Below are 27,600 nucleotides of genomic sequence, written 5' to 3'. Positions count from 1 at the left end.
TTTTAAAGGAAGTGAGGTACGAAGCACGATTCTGTACTATACTGACCCGCGAGCCCGCTTTTCGGCTAGCTCAATTCTCGGGAATGTGCGCATAGGAATTAACTACTAAACTCTCAGCTCTAACCCAAAAGGGAAACGCACTGATGAGGGCACGGTTGTGTGGTCAAGTCTGGGTGGCACCCAGTGTGCACCCACCTTATACATGATTGGTGAGAACCAGGCTGGCATGAAGACAAGATTGCACAGGCGTGTGGTTGAGCAGTGCTGGTCAATGCTGGCAAGCAGGGCCACCTCACCCAGCTTCCCTTGGCCCACAATCTCCACTGGCACCTTCAGGATGATTTCGCCTTGCTCCTCGTACACACCTGGGAAGAGCACGATTCGATCATAGAGGCTGGCCATGGCTAAGGCACTGCCCAGGCTGTCAAACTCATGGCCTGGCCCAACATTCAAGGTGCGGCGCTCCCTCTTCCTGCGGAACAGAGAGAAGCAGATGGAGGACTCCAGGTCCAGCGCATTCTTTGTCCAGGTCTTGGAGGCCAGGTAGTGTTGCTTGAAGGCCTCCCGCCAGGACTCAGGCTCCACATCGGGCTGGTTGGGCCAGTTGGGGTGGCGGCACTCGGTGCAGCCCAGACACAGCTGCCGCCAGCGGGTACTGTCCAGGCTGAGAATCAGCTCATACCAGGCCCTGCAAACCAGGCTGCAGCGGCCCAGGTCAGGCAGGTGCAGGTAGGCTAAGATCACACGCCACAGCTCCAGGGGGAGGCCACCTGTTTCCATGATCACCTGGGGGAAAGACACAAAAGAAGATTTTGTCTACTCCCCTTTTACTGTTTCCTTTTTAAAAATAACACCCTCTGACCCCAGGGAGGAGCAAGTGAACAAGGCACAGCCAATCAGAGGGCTCCACTTCCTCAACAAGCATCTGTAATGGCTAATCTTGGTCGTTAACTTGTTGATGAAGAAGCAGATAAGTAATTGGAAACCGCGCCTCTGGGGGATTCTGTGATGCAGTTCCAGGGATAAGAAGGCCAGGAGGACCTAATCCATGTGCTAATCCCTTGATAGATGCACACTATGATGGCATCATCAGAGGTAGGGCAGCTACTGGAAGCAGGACCTGGTCACATGTCCTTGGAGCTGTATCTTGCCCTGGTCTCTTCCAGTAATACCCTTTCCTCTGCTTCCATATGTCATGAGGTAAAGGACCTGTTCTAGGCCAGAGAGATGGCTCAGAGGTTAAATGTACTGCTCTTCCAGAGGATCTGAGTTCAGATCCCAAAACCCACATCAGGTGGCTGACAACCACCTGTAATCCCAGCCCCAGGGGATTCCACACCTTCTTCGGGTTTCCACAGGCACCTGCACTCAAATGAACATACAAACTTACACATAAAACTAACTCTCCTCTTAAAAACCTGTTCTATAAGCCAGGTATAGCGGCACACCCCTTTAATCCCAGCACTTGGGAGGCGATGTAGGTGGATCTCTGAGTTTGCGGCCAGCCTGGTCTACACAGTGAGTTCCAGGACAGTCAGAGCTAGTAGTGAGACCCTGTCTTAAAACAGACAAACAAACAAACAAACCTGTTCTACCACTTACTCTCTGTTTTGATGTTCTGCCCAACCACACATAGTTAGGAGCAACTGTCAACTCTGAAACCATGGGCCCAAATAAGCAATTCTTTTAGCTTGTTTCTGTCAGGTATTGGGTCAGAATGACAAGAAAAGTCACTACGATAGACTCCACCTAATACCTGCCAGTAGGAGGTTAGTCTCTACTCTCTTTGGTCAGGTACTCTAAGAATATGATTGTAGCACGAATAATAAAAACCCAGAGACAGATATTGGGGTTCAAGCTGAAGATCAGAAAGGCAAAGCAGCCAGCCACTAGAGAGACCTTTTGCCTCTACCAAATCTTCAGATCAAAGGGGCGAGATCCTGTCTCCACGAATCCTCAGACTCCATACTCCACTGAGTTCCTGTCTCTCCACCCAGCCACATCACTCCTGTCTCCAACTCCCTAGTGCTGCAATTAAAAGTGTGTGACTCCCAAAACTGGGATTAAAAGTGTAAGCCACCATCACCTGGATCTGTTTCTGGATGGATCTTGTGTAGACCAGGGTAGCCTTGACCTCACAGAGATCTGTCTGCTCTGTCTTCTGACTCCTGAGATTAAAAGTGTGTACCGCCACTCCCTGACCTGTATGGGCTGACTAGTGTGGCTGCTTTATTTATCCAAACACAAATAATATACCACTATATATGATCCCAGAACTCCTGGAAACCAGAGTCCCCACCTTAAGAAGAAAACCTTGTGGTAGTGTTGCAGGCAGCAAATCAGGAAGGGTGGAGCCATCTAAGGCCTCAGGCATGCTAACGTTTATCCTGCTGGGTACTATCAGTCTTGCGTTAGCCCAATACGTCCTCACTATGTCCCCTGTCCTCCCTTTTGGAATGGCAATATGCATATCTATCTATTTTATGCTCTAAAAGTATGTACTTTGCTTTTACAGGAGGTTACAGCTAAGAGACTGCCTTGCGTCTCAGAAGAGACTATGGGGCCTTTTGAAGTTGGACTGCAGGTATTTTACATGTTGATATGGCTCTAAACCTATGAGGTCCAAGGAGTAGAATGTGGTAATCTGAGTAAGAATGGGCCCCATAAACCCAGATGTTTAAACGCTTGCTCGAGTTGGTGGACTGTTGGGGAAGAGGTATGTCACTGGAGGGGAGCTGGAGAGTTTACAGATTCCTGTCACTTTGAGTTCACCCTCTCTGTAACCTGCTTGCCTTTCAAGCTGCCAGGTGTCAGCTGTTCCTGCCCCTTGCCTGCCGGCTTCCCCACCATGATAGCGATGGACTCTTATCCCTCTATGACCATAAACCCAGATGTTTAAACGCTTGCTCGAGTTGGTGGACTGTTGGGGAAGAGGTATGTCACTGGAGGGGAGCTGGAGAGTTTACAGATTCCTGTCACTTTGAGTTCACCCTCTCTGTAACCTGCTTGCCTTTCAAGCTGCCAGGTGTCAGCTGTTCCTGCCCCTTGCCTGCCGGCTTCCCCACCATGATAGCGATGGACTCTTATCCCTCTATGACCATAGCTCAAACAAATTCTTCCTTTTTATCAGCTGCCTTGTTCTTACCACAGCAAGAGAAAAGCGGCTGATGCAGTTGGTACTATTGCTGAGACAGACCTGATCATGGGTTTTGAAGGAAGGACTTTGGAACTTTGGATCAAAAAAGCCATTACAATCCCAGCTCTCGGGAGGCAGAGGCAGCAGGATCTCTGTGAGTTCGAGGCTAGCCTGGTCTACAAGAGCTAGTTCCAGGACAGGAACCAAAAACTACGGAGAAATCCTGTCTCGAAAAAGTAAAAAAAAAAAAAAGCCATTCCACGTGGTAAGTGGAACTGAATGGTCACCCTAGTGGAGTAGCCACACGCTGCCAAGCATCACAGAAAGGTCACGAGCCAAGCTGCTAACACTGAGCTGGGCCTCCACAGTCTGAACAGTTCTGAGCACTGCTGTCTTCCACACCCTTACTCTCAAGCCCACCTGCAGTGATACACCTGCTCCAACAAGGCCACACCTCCTAAGCCTCCCCAAACAGTGCTACCGACAGGGGATCCCATGAGGGTTATTCTCACTCAAATCACTACAAGTGTAACAACCATAAGAAAGGAGTAGAGATGACCTAGGTAGACGAGGTGGAAGAAGAGGTGAGGGCAGGTGTCTGTATGGAAAGTATGTAATCCTGGGATCTACCTGATAGAGTTGGGGTTCATACAGAGGGCAACGGTCTTAAGAGTCTGGATGTCCTGAATACGAATGAGAACTAAGTACCTATTTGTTTTTCTGTTATCACGTCCAGATCAACTAATCACTATTGAGTCCCTAAGAAAGGCTATGTGGGTTTTGGTCCTGGCTCAGCTACTCCCTGATATAATCCCAATGTCCTAACCATCTACTGGGCTTGCTGCCCTACTGTCTGCATCCTTGCTTTCTTTGGAAAATATCCTGCTCCTTACCAACAATTCATACCACATGACTGCAGAGCCGGGGGTCTCTGAAGGAAAGGACATAACAAAATGGTGCCCAGCTTTCCGGCTGCATCTAATGGGCTGCAACGGACACAAATGGCCCGCTGAGTCCGTCTCTAGATGAGCATGAGTTGGCAGTCTAGCTGGCTTCTTTCTCAGGTGACAGGATACCAACAACTTCTTTCCTGAGAATAAACTCTGGAGTAGGTACTGGTGACCATTTTCCAATAGGGGACAGGAAGTAGAAGCTGAGGGGCACTGAGAGAATGAACCAGAGAAAGCAATGAAAGCAAGGGACATCCCAGTTTCTCTGCAGGTCACGGTGCCAATCTCAAAGCTCAGCTTTGCCCTCTGCCTTTGAATGCTAGTTAATTCCTCGTCCCTCTAATAAATTCCCCTTTGGACTGGGTGTGGTCACCACAGTTCTAATCCAAGCACTTAGGGGTATCAAGAGTTCAAGGCCAGCCTGGGCTATGAGACCCTCTCATAAATAAGTATTCTTTTAGCATAAGCTGACCACTCCAATTTCTGTTATTAATACCAAACGCTAGTATGCTTGTGCTCGCTCTCTCTTGCTCCCCTTCCCCCCTTCACCAATGCTATGCCGGGGCTCAAACTCAGTGCCTCTCATACGCCAGGCAAGTGCTCTACCACTGAACTTTAATCCACGTCCTCCTTTTGCTTTTCATTTGAGACAAGGTCTCACTAAACTGCCCAGGCAGGACTGCAATTTGCAACCTCCTGCCTTACCCCTGGGATCACACTCTTCATTTCTTCTGCTTAGCTCTGACACACTCACGCTACATCTCTGTTTCCTGGCTCAGACTCAGTCTCCGTCCACTTAACAGAGCCCTGGTCACACCCTTTACTTTTCTGTTCTCTCTCCCTATAAAGAGAAGTTCACTTATGAGATTCTATTAGCTACTTCTCACTTGGCTTTCTTTTGTTATCTGTGACTTGAATTTAAAAGCATCATAAAGACTACATCCCCATACATTTCTCCTTCGAAATACGCAACTACTCATCATCTAAACGTCTCCAAGAGCCCGTGCTCATCTGAATCAGGACCGCTTGCTGCATCTAGAGAGAATATCTTCTGGTCACTCCTGGGGCTTTGACCTACTTCTCCACCCACTTTCCTTGTCTCCATGTCCCATGTTCTCACACTGGCTCTCTTGAGTTAACTGTGCGCTGTTCTGTCGGGGGCACTGCATGTCAGGAGGGACTTCCCAGGATGCCTTATCCACTGAGTCCTTTACTTCTACAAGTGACCACTGGCAGGTGCTCCGGAGTGAGGGCTTAATCCTAATTTATATAGCCTGCAACATCTGTCCACAAGGGTCCCTCTGGGGACTAGTACTCATACCCCATTTCTAGGAGAGATGTTAAAAGACATCCAAATCACAACTACCCAATTACAGTCACTGGTCATGCTAAGTACAGCTTCAACCTAGCGTACTAGACAAGTGTTTGACCGAGACAACTCATCGTGTGGCCCATGTGATAAGCTGCAGTACCCAGCATGCCAATTTCTGTCCCAGATGGGTTTCAGTAGTAGCCTGGTAAGAAAGAATGCCCTAGGCCACAGTTCAGTTACAAAGACGACAGCAAAACCCATCTAAAACTGAGCACAAAATACAAGCTTACTACACTAGTTTTAAATATATCAACAGGTAGAGGTGAATCTGTCAAGTCTCCACCCCAATTTTCAGGTGAATAATTTTCAGGTGAATAATTTACCATATACCTGTAGCTTTGCAAACCCCCTCCCATGTATAATGAGACTGACCTAGAATTTCTCTACAGAAATTCTTCCAGTAACAATGTGGATAAGGAATCAAAGAGTGAAAACCCTGAGGGGTGGGGCACGCCTTTGTCTCAGCACTCAGGGGGCAGAGGCGGACGGATCTGTTTGGTTCTGCCCCCTGGTCTACACGTGAGAGTCTGTCTCTCTTTGAGTGAAGGTGCTAAGACCGTAGGGGCCAGTCTGTTAAGATGGGAAAGTCGAGTCCTCTCCAGCTGGCAGAGCAGGTGAGACTCTAGAGTAGGGGTTCTCCACCTTCCTAACGCTGTGGCCCTTTAATACAGTTCCTCATGCTGTGGTGACCCCAACCATAGAATCACTTCATTGCTACTTCAGAACTGTGATTTTGCTACTGTTATGAATCATAACGCAAATATTTTTGGAGACAGAGGGCTGAGAATCGCTGCTCTAAAGGCACATGGCAAAGCCTCTGGAAGTCCTGAGACTGCCCATTCCACGGATGCTCTGCAGAGACCACAGCTCTCTTCTCAAAGCTGAGCAGGTGTCTGGCTCTTAGTCCCTTCCTCAGCTCGTCTCTCCTGCCTCCCCGGAGCTACTCTTACAGCATCCATGCTGGCCTGGCCGAGACCTCGAGTGACACACTCAGCACCTGGAACTCTAGCGCAGGTTTCTCAGGAGGGCGTGGCCTGGGTGGAGCTGTATTTTAAGATGATCCAGGAGAGGGAAGTGGAACAGTGAAGGTGGGAGCTCACGAGTTTGCAAATACTAAATGGTGACATGTTCCCTCAGAACATGGGGTTATCTGGAAAATTTTGAGCAAAGGTGTCTGTAATGACTTGAGTATGTCTCCCAACAACAACTTAATCTCCAAAATCATGTCAGTGGCATCTGAAGGTGCCTTTGGGAGCTAATTACCACTAGATGAGGTTGTTAGAGCAGGATGCTCACCACGGCGTTAGTGACAGTTCCCTGGCCATCTCAGCATGCAATGACCCCTGCTGTTTTATCTCGGAACAAGGGGCCTTTCCTAGAGTAGATGCTCTTAGATTTAATTTTTAAGATAGGGGTCTCGGTCTGTTACACCAGGTGAGCTCTTGGGCTCAACTGATCCTCTTGTCCCAGCTTCTCAAGTCGCTAGGAACAGGCACATCCCATGTGTCCATATGTATCCATAAGCTAAATAAATCTGTTTAGCTTTTTAAATATATTTTTTATTTATTACGTATAAAATGTTCTATCTGCATGTATGCCTGCAGGCCAGAAGAGGCCACCAGACCTCATTACAGATGGTTGTGAGGCATCATGTGGTTGCTGGGAATTGAACTCAGGACCCTTGGAAGAGCAGGCAAGTGCTCTTAACTGCTGAGCCATCTCTCCAGCCCCCTGTTTACCTTTAAAAAAAAATCCGTACTGAAATATTGTGTTGTAGCAATGGAAACAGAAAAAGACCACATCTCACATGGACCCCACCAGGGCTCCGGGGTTCAGGAAGCAAACGTTCTAGCTGCTGGCCTTTCAAGAGGCAGCCAGTTCTATCCTTCCTGTAGATTCACCCTTGTCCCCAGTTCCAGGGGTCTGAGTCTAGAATGAGGTTGGGACCAATAATTCTCCCTTCAGGGTCCCCCGAAGCTCAGATAAGGGTCTCCTTGCATCCCACTGTCTCTTCCCTATTGCTCTATTTGGCGTTATGTAGGCGAGCCTCATATTGTCCACTGGGAGCCATGCAGCAAGGGGATTTCTCTAACTAGCTAACACTGTTTTAAAAGTGTGCTCTACAAGTTCTGCCTTTCCTCTCTGCCACTGGGGCCTCTGAGCATGGAATTACAAAGCAACACCAGTCCCCAGGGCCTGTGTGCCTGTAGTGTGACGTCTGTTAAGAATTGGAAAAACAGTGTGTGAGAAAGCAGGTCCTGAGGGAGGCTCCCAACACTTCCATATTTAACATGTTCCTAAGAGGCGAGCTCAGGGTTCCTGTGGTCTCTTCCAGCCTCCCACTGGAGAGTCACATGCCTCCAGGCCACTTGGCGTCCCCAGCCTCAGGAAGAGGGGCAGAGGATTTAGCTCCCAGCAGGTAGAAAGAGAGAGGCCTTGAACCTCTCTAAGCCTACTTCCTCACCTTCAGACCAAGAAAAGCACCTCTCACAAAATGGCTCTTCTGCCACAGTGTACAGATTTTGACAATTTCTAAAAAAGTAACATTTGGTTAACAAATACTTGATTGCCCACTATGAGCCAGGCTCTGTTCCAAGTACTGAAGAGCAAAAAAGAAGACAAAGTCCCTACCCTCAGAGACAGGCAAGAAACTCAGCAAAAGTGAACACAAACGCCACAGAGAAGGGAGGTGGGAGTTGTGTGTGCGTGTGTGAACACAAACGTCACAGAGAAAGGAAGCAGGAGTTGTGTGTGCGTGTGTGAACACAAACGTCACAGAGAAAGGAAGCAGGAGTTGTGTGTGCGTGTGTGAACACAAACGTCACAGAGAAGAAGCGGGAGCTGCGTGTGTGTGTGTGTGTGTGTGTGTGTGTGTGTGTGCGTGTGCATGTGTGTGTGAGCACAAACACTACAGAGAAGGGATGCGGGAGTTGCCACAGAGAAGGGAAGCAGGAGTTGTGTGTGCGTGTGTGAACAACTGCCAGGGACTATTTTAGACAGGCTGTCAGGGATGGTCTCTGGCAAAGTGCCCTGATGTGACAGATGAAGAGAGAGAAAAGTCTGGAGACCAAGTGCTCAGCCAGTTCAGCAGGCACAGGACGTGCAATGGATCGGGACTCTGGAGGAGAAAGTGGACATAGCAGACGTTGAGCACTGTGGTAGTCTCCCCATAGAAAGCGCTAGAACAAAGGCTATCTGTCCGCCCTAGCCTCAGAGTCTGGGATATTTCAGTTCCTGACCCCCGGCTTGCCCACCTAGACTGACACTCCCCAAAACAGACTGTCTAGAGACTTCCTCCTCCTCTTGACCTTTCCTGAGTGAACCGTAAGCTCCTTAAGGGGAGGAACTCGGTATGACCACGTGTAATCTGCCTAGAACTCTGCCCACAGTGGGTATTAGTCCTGAATGAATAAACTGTGATAGGACGGGCACTGCTGAGACTTCAGACCACTGCCACAGATGCCTGTGTAACCAGGAAACAAACGGAAGCCTGTGCACAGCACTTGCCATGTCTGAGACCACATGCTGGGTTCACAAGTCCGTGGGGAAGCAGGAAGGGTCCTGCTCCCCTACCCAACAAAAGACAAAGATTCATCTACCAAAACAAAACAAAAAACACCCCAAAACAAAATAACAAAACAAAACAAAAAAAACCCACTATATCCTCTAACCAAAACAAGGCCATCCATCACCAAAACAAAACAAAACACAGTATAAATGGAGGAGCACGCAATGTCTCCAGAGAAGAAAAACCTGCTGGAATGACAGACACACCTGAAATCCCATCAGGAGATGACTGAGGGAGACCAAAGGGTCTACGCCAATCTAAGCATCCAAGCAACACCCTGTCTCAAACAAAATGTTATTTTCCCCAGTGTATTATAGTGGTATATTATTTGTGTTTTAAGAAACAAAGCTTGCCTGAAGATCAGAGGGCAAAGCAGCCATACTAGCCAGCCATACAGGCCAAGGAGTGGTGGCACACACCTTTAATCCCAGGTCTCAGGAGAGAGAGGCAGACAGATCACTGTGAGTTCAAGGCCACCCTAGGCTATACAAAATTAAATCTGTCTAAAACAGAAAACAGAGCTCACACAAAGGTGATCCCAACACTTGGGTTCACGCACCTTTAATCCCAGCACTACGGAGGTGAAGACAGGAGTGAAATGGCTGGACAGAGAGAGGAATATAGAGGGAAAGAGACAGGAACTCAGTGGAGTGAGGAGTCTGAGGATTCATGGAGATAGGATCTCGCCCTTTTGGTCTGAAGATTTGGTAGAGGTAAAAGGACTCTCCAGTAGTTGGCTGCTTTGCTTTTCTGATCTTCAGGCTGAACCCCAGTATCTATCTCTGGGTTTTTATTTTTGTGCTACAATGTATTATTTCATCTTTTTCTCTTCACATCTCTTTGAAGTGAACAATTCAAAACAGCATTCCCAGGGTCTAGAGGTTTGTTATAACGCGAACCTTGGATGTCATCACATACTGACTGGATCAGATGTAACACTTTTTTAAGATTCTGGCAGCAAGTACTTTATTATTTATTTATTTATTTATTCATTTAATTTTCCAAGACAGGGTTTTTCTGTCTCCACACTGACAATCCTGGCACTCACTCTCTCGATAGACCTGCCTGCCTCTGCCTCCTGAGTGCTGAGATTACAGGTGTGTGCAGAATCATGCCCAAGCAAGAACAGCAAGTATTCTTCATTGCTGAGCCATCTTTCTGGCCCCAGGTATGGAATTTTAGCAAGATCAGCAAGGAACCTGTGTAGACTCTAAGCTTGAGAAGCCCTGAATTAAAGTAGTTCCGTCTTCATTTTACAGATATATGGAGGAACTCAGCCTGAGAGAACGCAAGTGACAGGGGACTTGCCCAAGTCACTGCTGCAGAGCAGAGGATCAGGGCGGCAGTGAGCTGCATGGGTGAGTGAGGACCTGAGATGTGGACAGGAGTAAGGCTGAAGAAAGTCTGTAGAGAAGCTGGGCGTCAGTAAAAGCCTGAGGGGAACCCATTCTGAAACTGATACAGCTCCAGGGTCAGCCAGAAAAGTTAGCTGGTTCCCACAGACACAGCAACTGGAGGCATTGGTTAACCTGGGGAGCTGCCCTGAGTCCCTGCACAAAAGGTTCTACATATCATGGTGAAATGACTATAAGAGCCCAGTGGGCTTCACATTCTAGCTTGGGCTCTGCTTCCCCTTTACTGGCTAACCTTTAGCAGGTGACCGAACTCTGCTTTCATGTTCTCTGGTCAGATAACGACAAAATGGCCCAGCATGGTTGCACATACCTGCAATCCTAGCTCTTGGGTGGTGGCAAACAGGAGGCCAGTGAGTCTGAAGCCAGTCTGGGCTGTAGACCTGGTGTCTCAACAAAACCCAAACAACAAAAACCAATTGCTTCCTACTTAGTTTCAAAGTGGTGGGAGATTAGATTTAGTTTAAAAAAATCAATAAGAACAAAGGATCTAGGGAAGCTCAAACCTTTAGTGTCCATGTTGGAGGTGGTGGAGGGGAAACAGGACTCTCCACCCACACTGCAAGGCATACAAAGCACCAGTTAAATAAGAACAAACTGCCCAGCAGAGCCACGGTAATAGGTTAATGATTTAAAATCTCAAATCAAGGGAGATGCCTCTATTTTTGCAGATTTTAGTTCAAATCCATTCTGAAGTAATACAGAGTAATGTATGAGCCACAAAAAGGCCACACACAGGCCTGTTTCCACACACGTCCACAGACAACAGAGAAAAAACAAGACTCTGGGGTAGCAAATCTCAGCTGGGCATCCCATCACTTCGTTGAGCCTCAGTTCTCTTCGGTCTGAGATGAGATTTTCAGTGTGGAAATCAGATGCTGTAATTCAGAACACTGTGCACTTGATCTAAGTCAGGAGCTTTGAGAGGTTTAGGCTGCATAGGCTCTCCCTTCCCCCTTCTCTGTCAGCCCAGGGCCTGCTCACTGAGGTTCATGTAGGAAGAAACATGAATCTGGGAATCCTTTCAACTAGCCTTAGTCCTGATGATCACTAACTCAATACACAGACCTGAAAGGCTGAGGGAATGTTTTGGGGTTTCTATTGGTTTGTTTTTGTTGTTTTGTTTTGTTTTGTTTTGAGGCAGAGCCTCACAATAAAGCCTTGTTTGGCCTGGAAAGTCACTTTGTAGCCCAGGTAGGCCTCTAATTCAAGAACTACATCCCTGAGTAGTAGGTGTGGATAACCACACCCCCCAGGAAGGTATTTTGAGGGTTTACTTTATTAAGGAGCTGTGTCATCTCGGTGTGCACTCAACGCAAACCGCACTGCAAATCTCACCCCCAGAATCTGGCGGGAATCTACCTGGATTCCTATCCTGGACCAAGTCCAACATCCCCAGAGTGCAACCACCTGCTGTCCAGGTTCCTTTTTACAATGTTGGGTTTCAGGGCTAGTGATGGCACAGGACACCTGACCATGCATCACAGATGTATATGCAGACTGACTGTAACAAAGATGAAATCAGTCCTGCAATTGATACTGAGCATCGTAAAATGTCTAATTTGGACTGATAGCATTCTACCAGGAAGTCTAAAGATTTGGGATTTCAAATCAAAATCTACAAAAGTTCAGGGCACCTTCCCTGCAGAGTGGAGACCCCAACCACTTAAACATTGTCAATCAGATTGTCACCTTCTGCCTCCCAACCTGCCACACACCACTCCAGCCACCTCTCTTTAATCATGCTCGGTTTGAGGCAATTTTCACACCAACTGATTGCTACTTTACTGGTGACATTAAACACTCAATGGAGTCAGACTGGTCTCTAGCCGGCCTCATCTATAAAAACGGAGATAATATGACCTTAGGGACTTGTTAGGCGGATGAAAGATGCCTGGGAAGCAGTTACCATGCGCCTGACACACAGTAAACACACAGTTAAGCAGTGGACTTCCTTCCCTAGAATGTTTTCCTAAATCACATGCCTCCCTCTTCTCCTTCACCACATGTTGAGCCCTTTTCTCAGCATCTTCATAAGAAATAAAAACGCCTGAAATGCGGAAGGGACAGTGCTGACTATCCATTTCCTTGGCCCAGGATCAGCTCTCACTAGCAGTGCTTGCCAAGGATTGTTTTAGAAAAGAATATTAATTATGTCTGTCTTTCTGTGAGTTGTGTACACTTGAGTGATGATGCATGAGGAGGCCAAAAGAGGGTGCTGGGTCCTCTGGAGCTGGAATTCCTAAGGGCCACTGAACTCAGGTCCTTAGAAAGAGCAGTAAGTGTTCTCGATGCTGAGCCATTTCTCCAGCCCCAACAATTCTTTACTGTATCTGGATTAGGAAGGAGGTTCCTGGGTCCTGACCATCAAACGGCAAAGAGATCAAGTTCTCTTATTCGCAACAGGATTGGAACAGCACGGGCAGTAGAAATTCACCCGGATGGGCATGGACCCAAGTTCCAAATATCAAATTCTAGGAAGATTTTTTTTATTTTCATTTTTCAAGTACAATTAAGGGAGCAAACGGTAGCACTTAAGGACCTTATGCCGGGGCCTTCCAGAACACAGTGGAAAGTCTGGACTCTTGGCAGCCACAAGGCCTTCAGTCAGACCCGCAGACTGCTCCAGTCCCCTTTGACTATTACTCTACATAATTTTGTTTTGGTGGCATTAGGGATTGAACCCAGAGCCTTGTGCACGTGAAGCAAGCTTGCTACCACTGAGTTACACACATTACCAAGCCTTTCCCTTTTGTTTTTTCACAAAAGATCTTGCTGTGTTACCTAGGCTGGCCTCAAACTTTTTACTTCTACACACAAGCCCCAACAGTGTATGTTCCTCCTCGTTTTTATTCATGTATTTTTTGGTAGTGGCAATGATCCTAGGGTCTTGTGTATGCTAGGCTATATCCCCAGTCCCCTTCTCTTGAGACAAACCTTACTAAATTGCCAAGACGTCTCTTGGCTCACTCTGCTGCCCAGGCAGGCCTTGAACTTGTGATCCTCCTCTTGAGCCTCTCAAGCAGCTGAGATTACAGGCCTGCAACACCAAACCTAGCATTTTCCTCGTCCTTAGAACTGTGTTCCCAGTCCATTTAGCCGATGGGCTGTCACTCACAGTGCTTTAGCCAGGGCAAGACACCACATAGAATAGATATTTGACCCAAAGTAGACAGAATATTCATGGTCCTTGTCAGGAATGGGAGAAACTCGGGGAAGATCACCTGAGGGACGAAGCCAAATTAAAGGATGCAGGATGGGGATTCAGAGAGACAAAGAGATTTTCTTTCTTTTTAAAAAACATTTATTTATTTTGGAGGAGGCACCTTTCATAGCATATATGTGGAGGTCAGAGAACAATTTGTGGGAATCAGTTCTCTCCTTCCACCATGTGGTTCTTAGGGATTGGATTGGTTATTAGGCTTGGCAGCAGGCACCTTTACCTGCTGACCCATCTTGCTAGCCTGAGATTTTCTTTAATATTTTTATTAATTCCTTGAGAATTTAATACAGTATACAGTGTTGTCTGAATGAGAATGGCCCCACAGACTCACATATTTGCTTGTTTCCCAGCTGGAACTGTTTAGGAAGGATTAGGAGGTGTGGCCTTGTTGGAAGAGGTGTGCCCCAGGGGGCCTGAGATTGACACACAAAGATTTCAAAAGTCCATGCCAGCCACAGCCAGGCCCAGAGTGTCTTTTTCTCTGTACCTGTTTCTCAGTCTGCTGCAACTTGCAGACGAGATGTGAGCTCTCGGCTGCCTCTTCATCATCACGTCTCCCTGCCGCTATGCTACACACATGATGATCATGGACTGACCCGCTATGCTACACACATGATGATCATGGACTGACCCTCTGAAATGGTAAGCTCTCTTTTGTAAGAGTTGCCTTGGCCATGGTGTCTCTTCACAGCCACAGAACTAGGACAAACGTATTTGACCGCATTCATCCCTCACTCCTCCCAGACATGTCCTCTAACCTCCACCTAACTGCTTGCTCTCTTTTCACGAAATGAATGTCCAGCACTTGGCAGGCGGCAGAGGTGAGTCTGATGTTCATATTGGCCATATATGCATGGGTATGGGACAGCCCACTGGTCAGCCTACCAGAGGCTTCTTCTTCTCCTGCTTCTTCTTTTTTTCTGGTTTTTCAAAACAGGGTTTCTCTGTATAACCTTGACTATCCTGGAATCCACTTGTAGTCCAGGCTGGCCCTAAACTCAGAGATCCACCTGTCCCTGCCTCCATGGTGCTGGGATTAAAACATGCACCACCACCACCTGGCTCAGAGCTACTTCTTAAGGAAAACTGACTCGCCTTCCCACGGAAGCCATCGACTGTCAATAGCTCCTCAGCTAAAGGTGAGGCGTGAAGACCCTCCCACTCTCTGCTGGAATATTGACCAGCTTGATCTTGTCAGGTAACACAGCTTCTGTGGGTCTATGTGTGCATCAATCCTGTAATATCCAAAAGATACTATTTCACCCAGTCCTCCCCAAACTGTCCCTTACAATCCTTCTGTTCCCTCTTCTGAGAAGGTCTCTGAGTCCTGTGGGGAAAGTTGGTCCTTATCTGTCACCCTGCGGAAAATTCTAAATGGGTCAAAATCTCAATATTAGACCTGAAACTCTGAAATCCACAAGGAGAGCAGGGAATACACTTGGTGACATACTTACTTAGGTAAAGGTTTTCCCATGGGGCCCCAGTAGCCAACAACCAACCAGAGGGACCTCATGAAATTAAAGGGCTTCTCCACTGCAGAGGAAACAGTTAATCAACTGAAGAGGCAGCCTACGGAATGTGGAGGGAAATCTCTGCTGTATACATCTGACAGAGAAATGGTTAGAATATATGAAGAACTCAGAAAAACTAAACATCAAGAAAACACAGTATCCAATTTAAAAAAATAAAGGCTTGCTAATGGAACTGAAGAAAGACTTCTCAAAAAAAAAAATACAAGGGCCAGCAAGATGGCTTAGAAGGTAAGGGCAGTTGCCATTAACTCTGACAACTTGAATTCCATCCTTGGAACAGACAGGTAGAAGAAGAAAACCCTCTCCTGAAAATTGTCTTCTGACCTCCACATATGTGCGTGTGCGCGCACAAATGTTTGTGCATGCGCGCGCACACACACACACAAATGTAATCAAAGATGAAGAGAAGATGATGATGACAACCAAGCACACTTGGTAGCATTTGCTTTAATCTAAGCATTTGAGAGGTAGAGGCATGTAGATCATTGTTAGTTCAAGACCAGCCTATTCTACATAGCAAATTCCAGGCTGCTTGGGAGAAACAGTTCATTAGTTACTTTTCTACTGTTGTGATAGGACACCATGACCAAGGAAACTACAGACTGATTATCTGGGCTTGTGGTTCCACAGGGCTGGCATCCACAGTGACAGAGTGAGAGGTGGAACAGTTGAGAGCTCGCATCTTAAACCATAGCAGAAAGCAGAGGGTGTGAGTTTTTAAATCCTCAAAGCCACATCCAGTGACAGACTTTTTCCCAACAAGGCCACATCTCTTAAACCTCACCAAACAGTGTTACCAAATGGGAACCAAGAATTTAAATGCCACCTATGATGAGATCTGTTGCCCTCTTCTGGTGTGCAGTCAAACATTCAGACAGAAGACTGTAACTAACTAAATAAATAAATCTCAAAAAGAGAATTTAAATGCCTGAGACTATGGGGAATATAGTTGAATCATCACGCACAGTTTTTTTTTTTGGAAAAAAAATTTAAATACGAATGTCTAAAATATATCTTTTAAAGTATTTAACATTTGCATTAGCCATCAGGGAAATGCAAATTAAAATGCTTTGACATTTCATTTACTCAAGTAAGAAAGGCCAATAGTAAGAAAACAAATGAGAACAAACGTTGGCAAGGATGTATGGGGAAAAACACTTGTTGGGAAAGCAAAGTGGTACAGTCACTATGAAAATCAATGTGGAGGTTCCTGAGAGAGCTAAAAACTCTACACCCCACCACAGAGATGTCTGCTCATCCGTGTTCACGCTGCTCTCTTGACAATAGACAGGACATGGAAACAGCCTAGAGTCACCAACAGTGAAAACATGGTACCCGTACACAATGAAAGAAAATGGATGAGCCCGGAAAAAATGACACCGAGGCAACTGAGCGAGACTTGGGAAGGACAAACACTGCGTGTTTTCATTGAAATGTGGACCTAGTGTATGCTTAACTTAAAGTACCTGCAGGACCAGCTGAGCGGATCAGTGGATAAAGTGCCCGCCAACCTGCCAACCTGGAACCACATTACCAAACAAGCCTGATGATGCCATCGTATTAACCATAGAAAAGTGTTCAGTATCAGCAATAACCAAGGAAAGCAAGTTAAAGTCTCGAGAGATATACTCACAAGAATAGTTAAATAAACTGACCGAAGCAAGAATCTCCAAGTTTTAGAAGCAAGTAGAACTCATAAACAGCTAGTAAGACAGAAATTTAGAAGCTGGGCATAGGCGCTCATACCTGTAGATTCCGACTACAGGTATGAGGCAGGGGAATTGCTGTGTGTTCCAGGTCAGTCTTGGTTACATACTGAGTTCCAGAACAGCTTGAACTACACAGTAAGATCTTGTATCAAAAAACAAACCAACCAATCAAGGTGTGTATGTCGGGGGAGGGAGGAGGACACGTTACCACCACTAACAAAGCAACTCTACTTAGAGGAATGTAACCTAAAGAAGTTTGTTCAGAGGCACAACAGAATATGCCTGAGGAGGGCCGGAAAGATGGCTCGGGAGTCAAGCCTGACGATCTGATTCTATCCTGGGAACCCACACAGCGAAAGGAGAGCCAACTTGTGCATGCCTCCGCCACTAAACAAACAAATGAGTAAATACAATTTAGAAGAGAGAATATGTCTGAAAATGTTCTTGGCACTCCACTGCCGATCTACCACTAACTGAACTTACTGTGACCTGTTCACACCAGCACATACTGTTGGCGACAGACATGGGGCTACCACATGGATGCATGCCAAGTGATACACTAAGCAAAAGAAGCCAAACACAAGATGCAGACAAGGTGATCTTGCATGTATAAAATTAAACTAGTTAAACTAAATGGTACCGTGCAGCAACACACACACAAATGTGTGTGGTCGTCTACAGGTCAAGATGACAGTCCCTCAGGAGGAGGTTAAAATCTGAAGTAGGCATTGACAATGTTCTATTTCTTTTTGTTAATTTCTTCCTTCCTTCCTTCCTTTCTTTTTGCTTTTTTTTTTTTTTGAGACAGATTTCTCTGTGTAGTTTTGGAGCCTATCCTGGAACTCACTATTTAGACCAGGCTGGCCCTGAATTCACAGAGATCTGCCTGCCTCTGCCTCCCGAGTGCTGGGAACAAAGGGATCAAAGGCATGTGCCACCACCGCCAGGACCATGTTCTACTTTTTGAGGCTGCAGTGTTTACATTGTCATTTCCTTCATAATTATTTGCTAAACTATACATTTGTGTCCCCTGTGGGACAATGGTCTATACTCTGTCACTTGTATTTTAAATAAACGTTGATTGGTTAGTAACCAGGCAGGAAGTATAGGCGAGGTGACCAGGCAGAAAGCAGAGTGGGCAACAAGAATTCTGGGAAGAGGGAAGATTCAATCTGCAGTCTTCACCCAGACTGAGAGGAAGCCAGACACAGAGCAAGCAAGATGTGACTGCCTCGCCGAAAAAGGTACCAACCCATGTGGCTAACACAGATAAGAACACAGGCTAATATAAGTTATAAGAGTTAATAAGAAGCCTGAGATACTAGGCCAATCAGTTTATAACTAATGTAGACCTCTGTGTGATTTCTTTGGGACTTAATGATTGCAGAAATCCGGCAGGACAGAAACCTCAGCCAACACTCCATCTGTATATTGTACCCTTCAGAGTAAAAAACATTCCAAACAAATATAACAAAATAAATATTTTGGCCGGGCGGTGGTGGCGCACGCCTTTAATCCCAGCACTCGGGAGGCAGAGGCAGGCGGATCTCTGTGAGTTCAAGACCAGCCTGGTCTACAAGTGCTAGTTCCAGGACAGGCTCCAAAACCACAGAGAAACCCTGTCTCGAAAAAACCACAAAAAAAAAAATAAATAAAATAAATAAATAAATATTTTGATTCTTAGAAAAATTGAAAGGACACAAAAACTGTCATAAAAAAAACCTGTACTCAGCTTTTTGTTTGTTTCTGAGTTGAGATTGTTCCACACTGACTCTAACTTCTAGGTCCAACAATCCTCCTGTCTCAGCCTTTCTAGAGCTACCATGTCACCCTGCCAATCATGACCTTTGTTTTTAATTTGAAACCTTGCTTCCCAAATTCCTAACAGAGTACATACCAAACACATTTTCTCTTTCAGTAAGCCTATTTTCTTTCTATGTTTCTTTAAATAAGGTCTCATGTAAGGGAGGTGGACTTAACTCTTGCTCCTCCTGCCTGCACCTACAGAATGTTGGGACTGCAAGTATGCACCACCCCAGCTTAAGCAGGGGATGTTTGCAATTGCCTAACCTCTTAGGACTGCAGGTGGAAACAGTCACCTGGGAACAGATGGATGCTTTGCCACACAACACCCAAGGACCCACATACACTTGGAAAAACAAGGCTGAAGGGGTACCCACAGACCTAGGTGGTATCTTCTTGAAATTTGCCATTCCTAGCTGGGCAGTGGTACATGCCTTTAATACCAGCACTTGGGAGGCAGAGGTAGGACGGTCTCTGTGAGCTCAAAGCCAGCCTGGTCTACAGAGTAAGTTGCAGGATAGCCAGGACTGTTTCACAGAGAAACCCTGTCTCGAAAAAAACAAAACAAAAAAAATCAATTTGCCATTCCTGAGCATCTTTGCTTATAGGTAAGACCCTACTGACAATGTGGAACCAGTTTCCCAAAGGAATTTGGGTTGAGACTGGGGAAAGGAAGGAAGGCAGACATGGCTCTTAAATTCAGATAAAAGGCTTGAAAAGAGACTCTCGATGATCTGCGCTGATCCCCCAAGGCTAGAGGCAGTCAGCCTAATAGCAGGCTCAGTGCAAGGCCCAACAAGTGGTGCTTTGGGGACACAGAGCTAAACACGTGCGTGTGAACTAAAAAAAGCTCTAACCTCAGCGTCCAAGCAGGGGATTGTGCTGGCATGGAGCTGGTCCCTAAAGGGCACTGAGCAGCGACTACCACACATCCTTGACCCGTGCAGGGCAACTCTTCCACAGTGACACCACGTAGATACCAATCTGAGTCCCCACCCACTGCTCTCCCTCCTCTGAAAGGCCCTCTTTGGGCTGCAGAGGCCTCTAGAGAGCTTAGAATCCTTCCTAATGAGCCTTTCTGGGAAACTCGAAAGGGTACTTGAAAAAACAATGTGTGACTGCATTAGTGCCCACCCCGAGAAAAGAGGCACAGAGGGGAAACATCTAAACAAAGTTGGTGGGTCCCAAACAGGTGCTTTTCTGGCCCCTTTATACCAACAACCCACACTGTCACATGAGCAGGGAAACAAGCTGGCAGGGAAAGCCGCAGCTCATTCACACAAAGCCCACGACAGGTGACTGGAGGAGAAGGGTCACCCATGAGGGCAAACTCGAGGAACAAGATGACGCTGTGCTCGCTAGTGTTCCTCTATGACCGAGAACATGCTTCTCTCACACTTCTCTCTTTGGAAAGTGGGTAAGACGGTCTCTGTCACCCCGGGGAACTGTCCCTCTGCCCGTGAGCTCTTGCTGGCTCACCATTCCCACCTTTCCAGAGGTCCACTGACCCCGCACCTCACCCCTGCCAATGCCCTCATCCGTGGCTTGGGATCCTACAATCTCTCAGGCCAAGGTCTGTCTCTATTTTATCTGTTCTTCTTCCCATCCCTCTTCACACTGCCGCTCACCGAAGGGGAGACTGAAAGACGGGGGAAAGGGAAAAGGGAGCCTAGGTCTGCACTACCACTGAAAAACGAAACCAGAAAGCAGGACTTGGCGACTGAGTGACTGGTGGTTGGCCGCTGGTGCTATCATGAAAATGTAATTCCCCTGATAACCATGGAAACCAAACGAAGGCACTATGGTGAAGGCTGCTCTCTTTCGATAGCAATAAGAGGCCAGAACCCAGAGAAACAAAGAGATGCAGGCATTCTAGGCCAGAGGAAATCCTTTCCTAACAGCTTCAACAGAGTACCATTTTCTCAGTCTCTAAATCTCAGCAGGCTTCCACCGGGGCTGGAGACCCGACAAGGTTCCTGAGACAATTCAAACCTCTCTTGTGTGCCAGTCCCCTGGGAGCAGCTGCAGTGAGGCGAACTCCCTGTTATCCTAAAACATACTGAGACCCAGCAGAGGGACACACATGTGTGCACACACACACACACACACACGTGCACAAAAGAGACTTTTATATAACCTCAAACTGACATAGTCAGTTATGGAAACAGCGTCACGGGGGCAAACACCATTGTCTGGTTCATAGCTTTCTCTCCATCCAGCTCCTTGTAGATGTACAAACAGGCAGCCGGAATAAACGAACACGGGAAAGCACAAGCCTTCTTCCTACTACCCAGTGCCAACAGCGTTGAAGTCTGAGCAGAATCAAAGTGCTGGCCTCGTTCTGGGCGCAGTCTCTTTACGTGCAGGAGACAGCGGATTACATGGGTTCCTAGGCATCTTCCAGGAGACAGTCAATCACTCTACTGTGCTTTTTTTGGTGGTAGCACATGCCTGGCAGTTTTCTCTCCCCTCAGAGGGAATCTGATACCCATCTGCTCTAGTAAATTAGCGTTCCCATCCTGACTCATTCTGTAGGAACAACAGGTTCACATGCCAATGGGAAACAGAAGGCAAAGGGGGCCTGGGAAAGGGGCGAGGGTTCTATAGTCAAAAAAACCAACAACACTGTTCTTGGGCTCAGATACACATACACACACAGTGGACGCTGTGCTTACTGCAAGAAAGACGTCTTTCTTGGAGTTTCTCTAGCCGGGTATTTCAGTCTATTTTAATAATGCCCATGCTGAGAGCACTCTCTAAGGAGCCCTTGGGTCCGCACTGCGCTCATCTCGCTTCACGCTTAATCCTCACAGCAGCCTCTGGCCGGAGTACTCATCTCTCTACTCTTAACAGAAGCGCCATCGACGTGGCTTAAGGTTGTCTGGCTAGTGGTTGGTGGGACTAAAACCAACTCCGGAGTTCTGGCTCACCAAATGGCTTTGCCATCAGTTCTTGGGTGCAGGAGGGAGGCCGGGCAGGGGTTACCCCTCTTCCTTCATAGATTTTAGAAACCGAGTCTCCATGTCTTGCTAAAGCCAGACCCACTGGGTGCCCGACTGCACACTCGCTCCTGCATCTCAGGTGAAGGCTGCCATCCACAAAGTAGAATTCATTCTCTCGCACTCTCGGAAAGCCCTGGGGCTGGAGGCGACCGCGGGCGGTCCCCGGGGTGGGGGTGGCGGGGCAAGGCAAGGCTCTCCTGGAGCTCCGGCGGCCAAGCCCCCCCCACCCCCGCACGGCCCCAGGCCGGGTCCCCGCAGCCCATCCAGAGGCTTGGCCCGCGGCAGGGCAGAGCGGCCGGTGGCCTGGAGCACCAGCGGGCTCCCGGGAGGCCTCCGGGGCGCGTCGAGGAGCCCGCGCTCTTACCTCAGGGAGCGGCGCTGCGCGCCCCCGTCCGCGACGCCCTGGAAGCCGCAGGGCTGCCCGAGGACTGCGGCGCGCCGCCAGGAGAACCGACTTCTCCGCGAGCCCCGCCCCCGACGGCTGTCACGTGGTGCGGGGGCGGAGCTCGACTGGGAGCGCAGAGCCGGGAGACTGGAGGGAAGGTGGAGTTAGCGGGTCTCCGCGAAGGGCGAGCGTGGCCTCGGAAGGGGCAGGAATAGCATCCGTGGGCGAGAACTGCAGGAGGATCCCAGGGTCAACGCGGATCCTTCCCTGCACCAGTAGCCTAACAGCCCCATTGGCTTTGTGCGGATGAGCACACAGGACCTGGGTTCACCCTGCGAACAGACAAAGCACGATGTATGTCAGTGATGTGTAGTCGCTGTAGCTCCAGCTACTAGTTACGGACCCAGGATAACAAAGCTGTGATGGATTGCCGGGCGATGGTGGCGCACGCCTTTAATCCCAGCACTCGGGAGGCAGAGGCAGGCGGATCTCTGTGAGTTCGAGGCCAGCCTGGTCTACAAAGGGAGTTCCAGGACAGGAACCAAAAGCTACAGAGAAACCCTGTCTCGAAAAACCAAAAAAAAAAAAGCTGTGATGGCCCCTGTTCTGAAATCCATTCTATGCTGGAGACGGTAAATACAAACCGCTATTTAAGTCCATATGTAATTAAAATTATCTGAAGTAACGTGAAAAGAGCCCTGGTTTAAAACCTGGGGCTGGGAGAGGTGATGAGAGTAGCTATATGGAAAAGGGGCAGGGGAAGTCAGTGTGAGAAAGTTCCTGAGCCGAGGGAGGCAAGATTGCTCCTTAGAGAAATACAAAGTGTTGTGGATTTTTTTTGATTTTTTTAATATTTATTTACTTATTATGTATACAATATTCTGTCTGTGTGTATGTCTGCAGGCCAGAAGAGGGCACCAGACCTCATTCCAGATGGTTGTGAGCCACCATGTGGTTGCCGGGAATTGAACTCAGGACCTTTGGAAGAGCAGGCAATGCTCTTAACCACTGAGCCATCTCTCCAGCCCCTGTTGTGGATTTTTTTAACAACAGCAAAGAAGATGTTTTATTTTTATGTGTATGAGTGTGCCCCTGAGTGTATGTGCACTGTGTGCTTGCAGAGGCCACCGGAAGCCAGCAGAGGGAGTTGGGTCTGCTGGAACTGGAGTACAGACAGTTGCCAGCCACCAAGTGGATCCTTTGCAAGAGCATTACACCTCCTGACCCCTAAGCCGACTCTCCAGCCATGTGCGCCCACCCCACGGCCTACCCAGTCTTAGGTCAAAGGGTATTAGAGGCCATTGTATTTCATAAGGCAAGATAAAGGTTTTCCTTTATGTACATGGAAGCCATTGAAAGGGTAGAGAACGTGAGTGTTTTGACACTGCTATTCTGTAGTGAGAAAAAAAGCAAGAGATTGGGCTGAAGTACTGGTCATGGATTTGGGCACACAGATTTGAGACGGTTTTGCAGTAGAGTCAGATTTGGGTTGTGGGAAAACTAGGAGGAATCTCGTCTTCTGGTTTAACGGACTGCCACAGCTCCAGAAGGTGCTGCCCGCAGAAATGAAACTGTTGGAAGCAGAACACAGATGGAGGTGGAGGATCAGTAACTCAGTTAACTCAGTTTTTAACCTTTTCAGTGTGTGATGCCTGTGTAGCGTCAAGGTCATTGATTTCAAAAAGTAGCGGGGTAGGGTGAGGGGGGAGCCAGAGAGATGGCCCAGCCATTAAGAGCACTGGCTGCTCTTGCAGAAGATCCAGGTTTGATTCTCAGCACTCATATGGCTGCTCGCCATCCTCTATGACTTGAGTTCCAGAATGCCCTCTTCTGAACACATGTGGTACACGAATATACACATAAAGAAAGCACACATACACGTAAAATAATTTTAAGAATTTTTCAAAAGCATCTGAATTAAGGAAGAGACTGTCAAGTGCAAAAACCCAACTCACCAAGAATGTTGAGAAGTTCCTACACCTGACCCCCATGGTCCCACTGCCCTCTGCTGACTCCTAGGTCTACAGGGGAAAAAAAACATAGTCTGTTAAAATGCATTTCATCTATTACTACTATATGATGAATTTGGCATGATGGGGTAGGGCGTACATTACCATGTAGCTGTAGGGATTTTGGTTGTTTTGTTTTCTGTAGTGGTTGGAGCAAATTCAGGATCTTGCACTTTGGAGCAAATTCCAGCCCTCAACTGCTCATTTGGGTAAAGCCCAAACCAAACTCCCAGACCTAAAAGCAGCCACTTAAAGACTGAAAACCGTACCCCAGGCCCACAGATGTAGTGGGAGGGCTACGCCTAGGTCAAGTGCAGTGCAGAACAGGATACACTCATACTACGATTAACTCCGTGAGGTTGCTCGCTTTTGACGGCTGGCAAACCCATCACATGTCTGATCCTTTGAAAAGTGCCCCATTGTATGAAACCAGCAGGCTGGATATGAATTTCAATAAGCAGTGAAAATCCCGACTTCCTGGATTTGTGCCACCAAACGTTATTGTTTGTTTTGGCATCTCTGTAAAAGAGGTAGGACTTCCAAAGGGGAACGGTGGTGGCTGTCTGCCGCGGCATGCTGTCGGTCCTCTTCATTAGTGCTGCAGGCGTCATGTGCCACGTGAGGGATTTTGGGTGCCAAAGGGTGCTTTGGCTGCATGTGTGTTGGTGCATAAGAATGGCATTTGTAGGCAGTTGGTTGCTCCTGTTTGTCTGCTCTGATCTGTCTGGTACAGCCTTCCGTCCCTCCGTGTGCACAGTGATTTCCCGTCCTGTCGGCTGACTTTTCTCCTTCATGGGACTGCAGTGGGCTTGCTCATCTTAGCAGCCTGGCACATAATTTGTATTTATGGCAAGTGGATAAGTGGATATGCTGTCTCCTCAGCCACGTGAACCTTTTCTTTATAGAAAGATGAGAGTCAGGCAGAGTCATTTGTCCAAAAACAGGACAGCCATCATCCTTCTCAGCCACCTGCAGATCTCAACTTTCTTTCTACATTTGGGGGTTCCTCATTGATGAGCTTGTTATGGAAGTGAAGGCACCAGGTGCTTCCTCTGTCTTTCCATGCAGTTCTAACTTTACAAATAAATACTCCCCCTGCAGAATTGAGACCTACACGCTATATATAGCAACATCTCTGGAACACTGTCAGCAACATGATGTAGAGCATCTCCGGGTACCAGGGAAGCTGTGAGCTCGCATCCCTCAGAGTAAGTGTTCGCACCTGATCATCAACAGACAAACAGAGATGGTCCAGCTTCCCAGTCTCCCGGGAAACCCGATTCTCTGGTGATCCTGACGTTCCTTTTATCTTATTAATGAAATATTTTCCTTACTACTGCCAAAAATGGAGTCTGATGTTTGCAACTAAGAATACAGACTCACATAATTTATATTAAAACGCTGAAGCTGTTAGCCAGGACTGTGAACTCCAGATTCTTGTGTTCTTTCCACGCTCATATCGCCATGTCCCAGCCATCCACAATATTTACACTCTGTGTTGATGTCTGTGTATCAGTTTTTTTTTTGAACTGAATTTTTATGGAAGCTGAAAATAAACATCTTGAGTGGCTTCACAGGGAGGCGACTGTCAGCAGAACATCTCAAAGGCAGAAATACTGGGCATCTGCTATATCATTTTCTTCTTTCTCCCTCTCTCTGGGATGTATGTGCATGTTTGTTTGTGCGTGTGTGTGCACATGAATGGGGGCAGACGTCACCATTGAGCAGCTTTCTCTATTGTTCTTCGCCTTAATTTTCCCTTTTCCCCTTTACTGAAACAAATTGTTCTCATACAATATATATCCTGATTACAGTTTCCCGTCCCCCATTCCTCTCAGTTCCTCCCAACAAGACCCATTCTCTTTTGTCTCTCATTGGGGGGGGAGGCTTTTTTTTCCTAAGGAATAATAAAAAAATATAATAAGATAAAACAGAGTTGGACAAAAAAAAACAAGCAAAAAAATTCAGAGACCCACTCGTTCCCACACTCAGGAATCCCATAAAAACGCTGTACTGGAGGCCATAATACACGTGCAGAGGACCTGGTACAGACGGGGGCAGAGTCCACGGAGCTTTGATCTTGTTGGTTTAGAGGGCCTTGTTTTCTTGATACATCTCCTCTGGCTCTTACACTCCTTCCACAACCTCTTCTAAGGGATTCTTTGAACCCTGAGGGGACGGATTTGGTGTACACTTCCCAGTAGGGCTGAGTGTTCCAAGGCCTCTCACTCTCGAATAACGTCTGTCTGTGGGTCTCTGTATTTGTTCCCATCTGCTGCCACAGGAGTCTGGTTGGCTGAACAAGGTACTGATTTATAAGTGTAGCAGACTATCATTAGGAGTAATTTTAACACTGCATTTTTTAAGACCAGTAGTATTTGGTTTTACCTTAGGTCCCTGGGCTATCTAGTCTCTGGTTCTTTTTTTTGGGGGGGGGGATTTGGTTTTTTCGAGACAGGGTTTCTCTGTGGCTTTGGAGCCTATCCTGGAACTAGCTCTGTAGACCAGGCTGGTCTCGAACTCACAGAGATCCACCTGCCTCTGCCTCCCGAGTGCTGGGATTAAAGGCGTGCGCCACCATCGCCCGGCTTTAGTCTCTGGTTCTTGGTTACCCAAGTAATGCTAGGTATGGGTTCCATCTCTTAGAGTGGGCATTAAGTCAAATCAGCTATTGGCTAGTCACTACCACAAGCTTTGTGCCACTGTTGCCCTGGCGTATTCTGCAGGCAGAATATCACTGTAGATCAGAGGGTTTGTGGCTAGCTTGGTGTTGACATTTCTCTTTCGGTAGCATGCAGAACATCTTCCTGTATCAAAGCTGCTGGAACGGAAGAATGAAGGCTCTACGTAGGCACCAGCCTGACTTCTCCATGTTTGGTGAGTTATGTAGGCTTTGTCTTTATTTTTTTTTATTTTTTATTTTTTATTTTTTTTTTTTAGTTTTTCGAGACAGGGTTTCTCTGTGGCTTTGGAGCCTGTCCTGGAACTATCTCTGTAGACCAGGCTGGTCTCGAACTCACAGAGATCCGCCTGCCTCTGCCTCCCGAGTGCTGGGATTAAAGGCGTGCGCCACCACCGCCCGGCTTAGGCTTTGTCTTTAGCAATGGGACCTTGCTGTCAGTTTGTAAAGCCCAACATGTCTTTGTCTTGGCAATATCCTGGGTTGTTTGTGGGATTCCCATGAACACCTTTGGCCAACAACTCAATTAGATGTATTGTAATCCAATCCCAATACTCAAAGCTTCATTTGGTGACAAGAGATGGCCAGTTGGGACTCTGCCTCCCCATTATTTGGCAATTTCATTTAGATTGTCTTCATATATGCATGTATTTTAGGACACTTCTCTTGCATTAGGTTTTCATGCTACTCCTCAAATGAGCCTTGGTTTTTGGGTTGTTTTTGGTTTGTTTGTTTGTTTGTTTTTTGTCTATCCCCTTACTTCCCTTCGCTTCCCCTCACCACTTGATCCTCTTGTTCCAGCCCCGCCCCCACCAGTCC

General features: G+C 47.3%; 1 protein-coding gene across 1 annotated transcript in view; it reads right to left on the bottom strand.

Moving 5' to 3' along the window:
- The window catches only part of Fbxo10 (F-box protein 10), a 46,216-nt gene extending 24,044 nt beyond the window's left edge, over positions 1–22,172 (bottom strand). Inside the window, exons 1-2 of the mRNA XM_075967436.1 lie at positions 22,072–22,172; positions 196–786 (exon numbers count right to left, since the gene is read on the bottom strand). Of these exons, the coding sequence (XP_075823551.1) occupies positions 196–780 (585 nt within the window). The 5' untranslated portion in view covers positions 781–786; positions 22,072–22,172. The remainder of the gene's footprint in view (positions 1–195; positions 787–22,071) is intronic.
- Between the last annotated feature and the right edge of the window lie 5,428 nt (positions 22,173–27,600).

This window comes from Microtus pennsylvanicus, chromosome 3 (genome assembly GCF_037038515.1).
Source record: "Microtus pennsylvanicus isolate mMicPen1 chromosome 3, mMicPen1.hap1, whole genome shotgun sequence".
NCBI classification, from domain to species: Eukaryota; Metazoa; Chordata; class Mammalia; order Rodentia; family Cricetidae; genus Microtus; species Microtus pennsylvanicus.
Note: the sequence above shows the minus strand (reverse complement) of the source record. Positions and strands in the feature narration are given on the sequence as shown.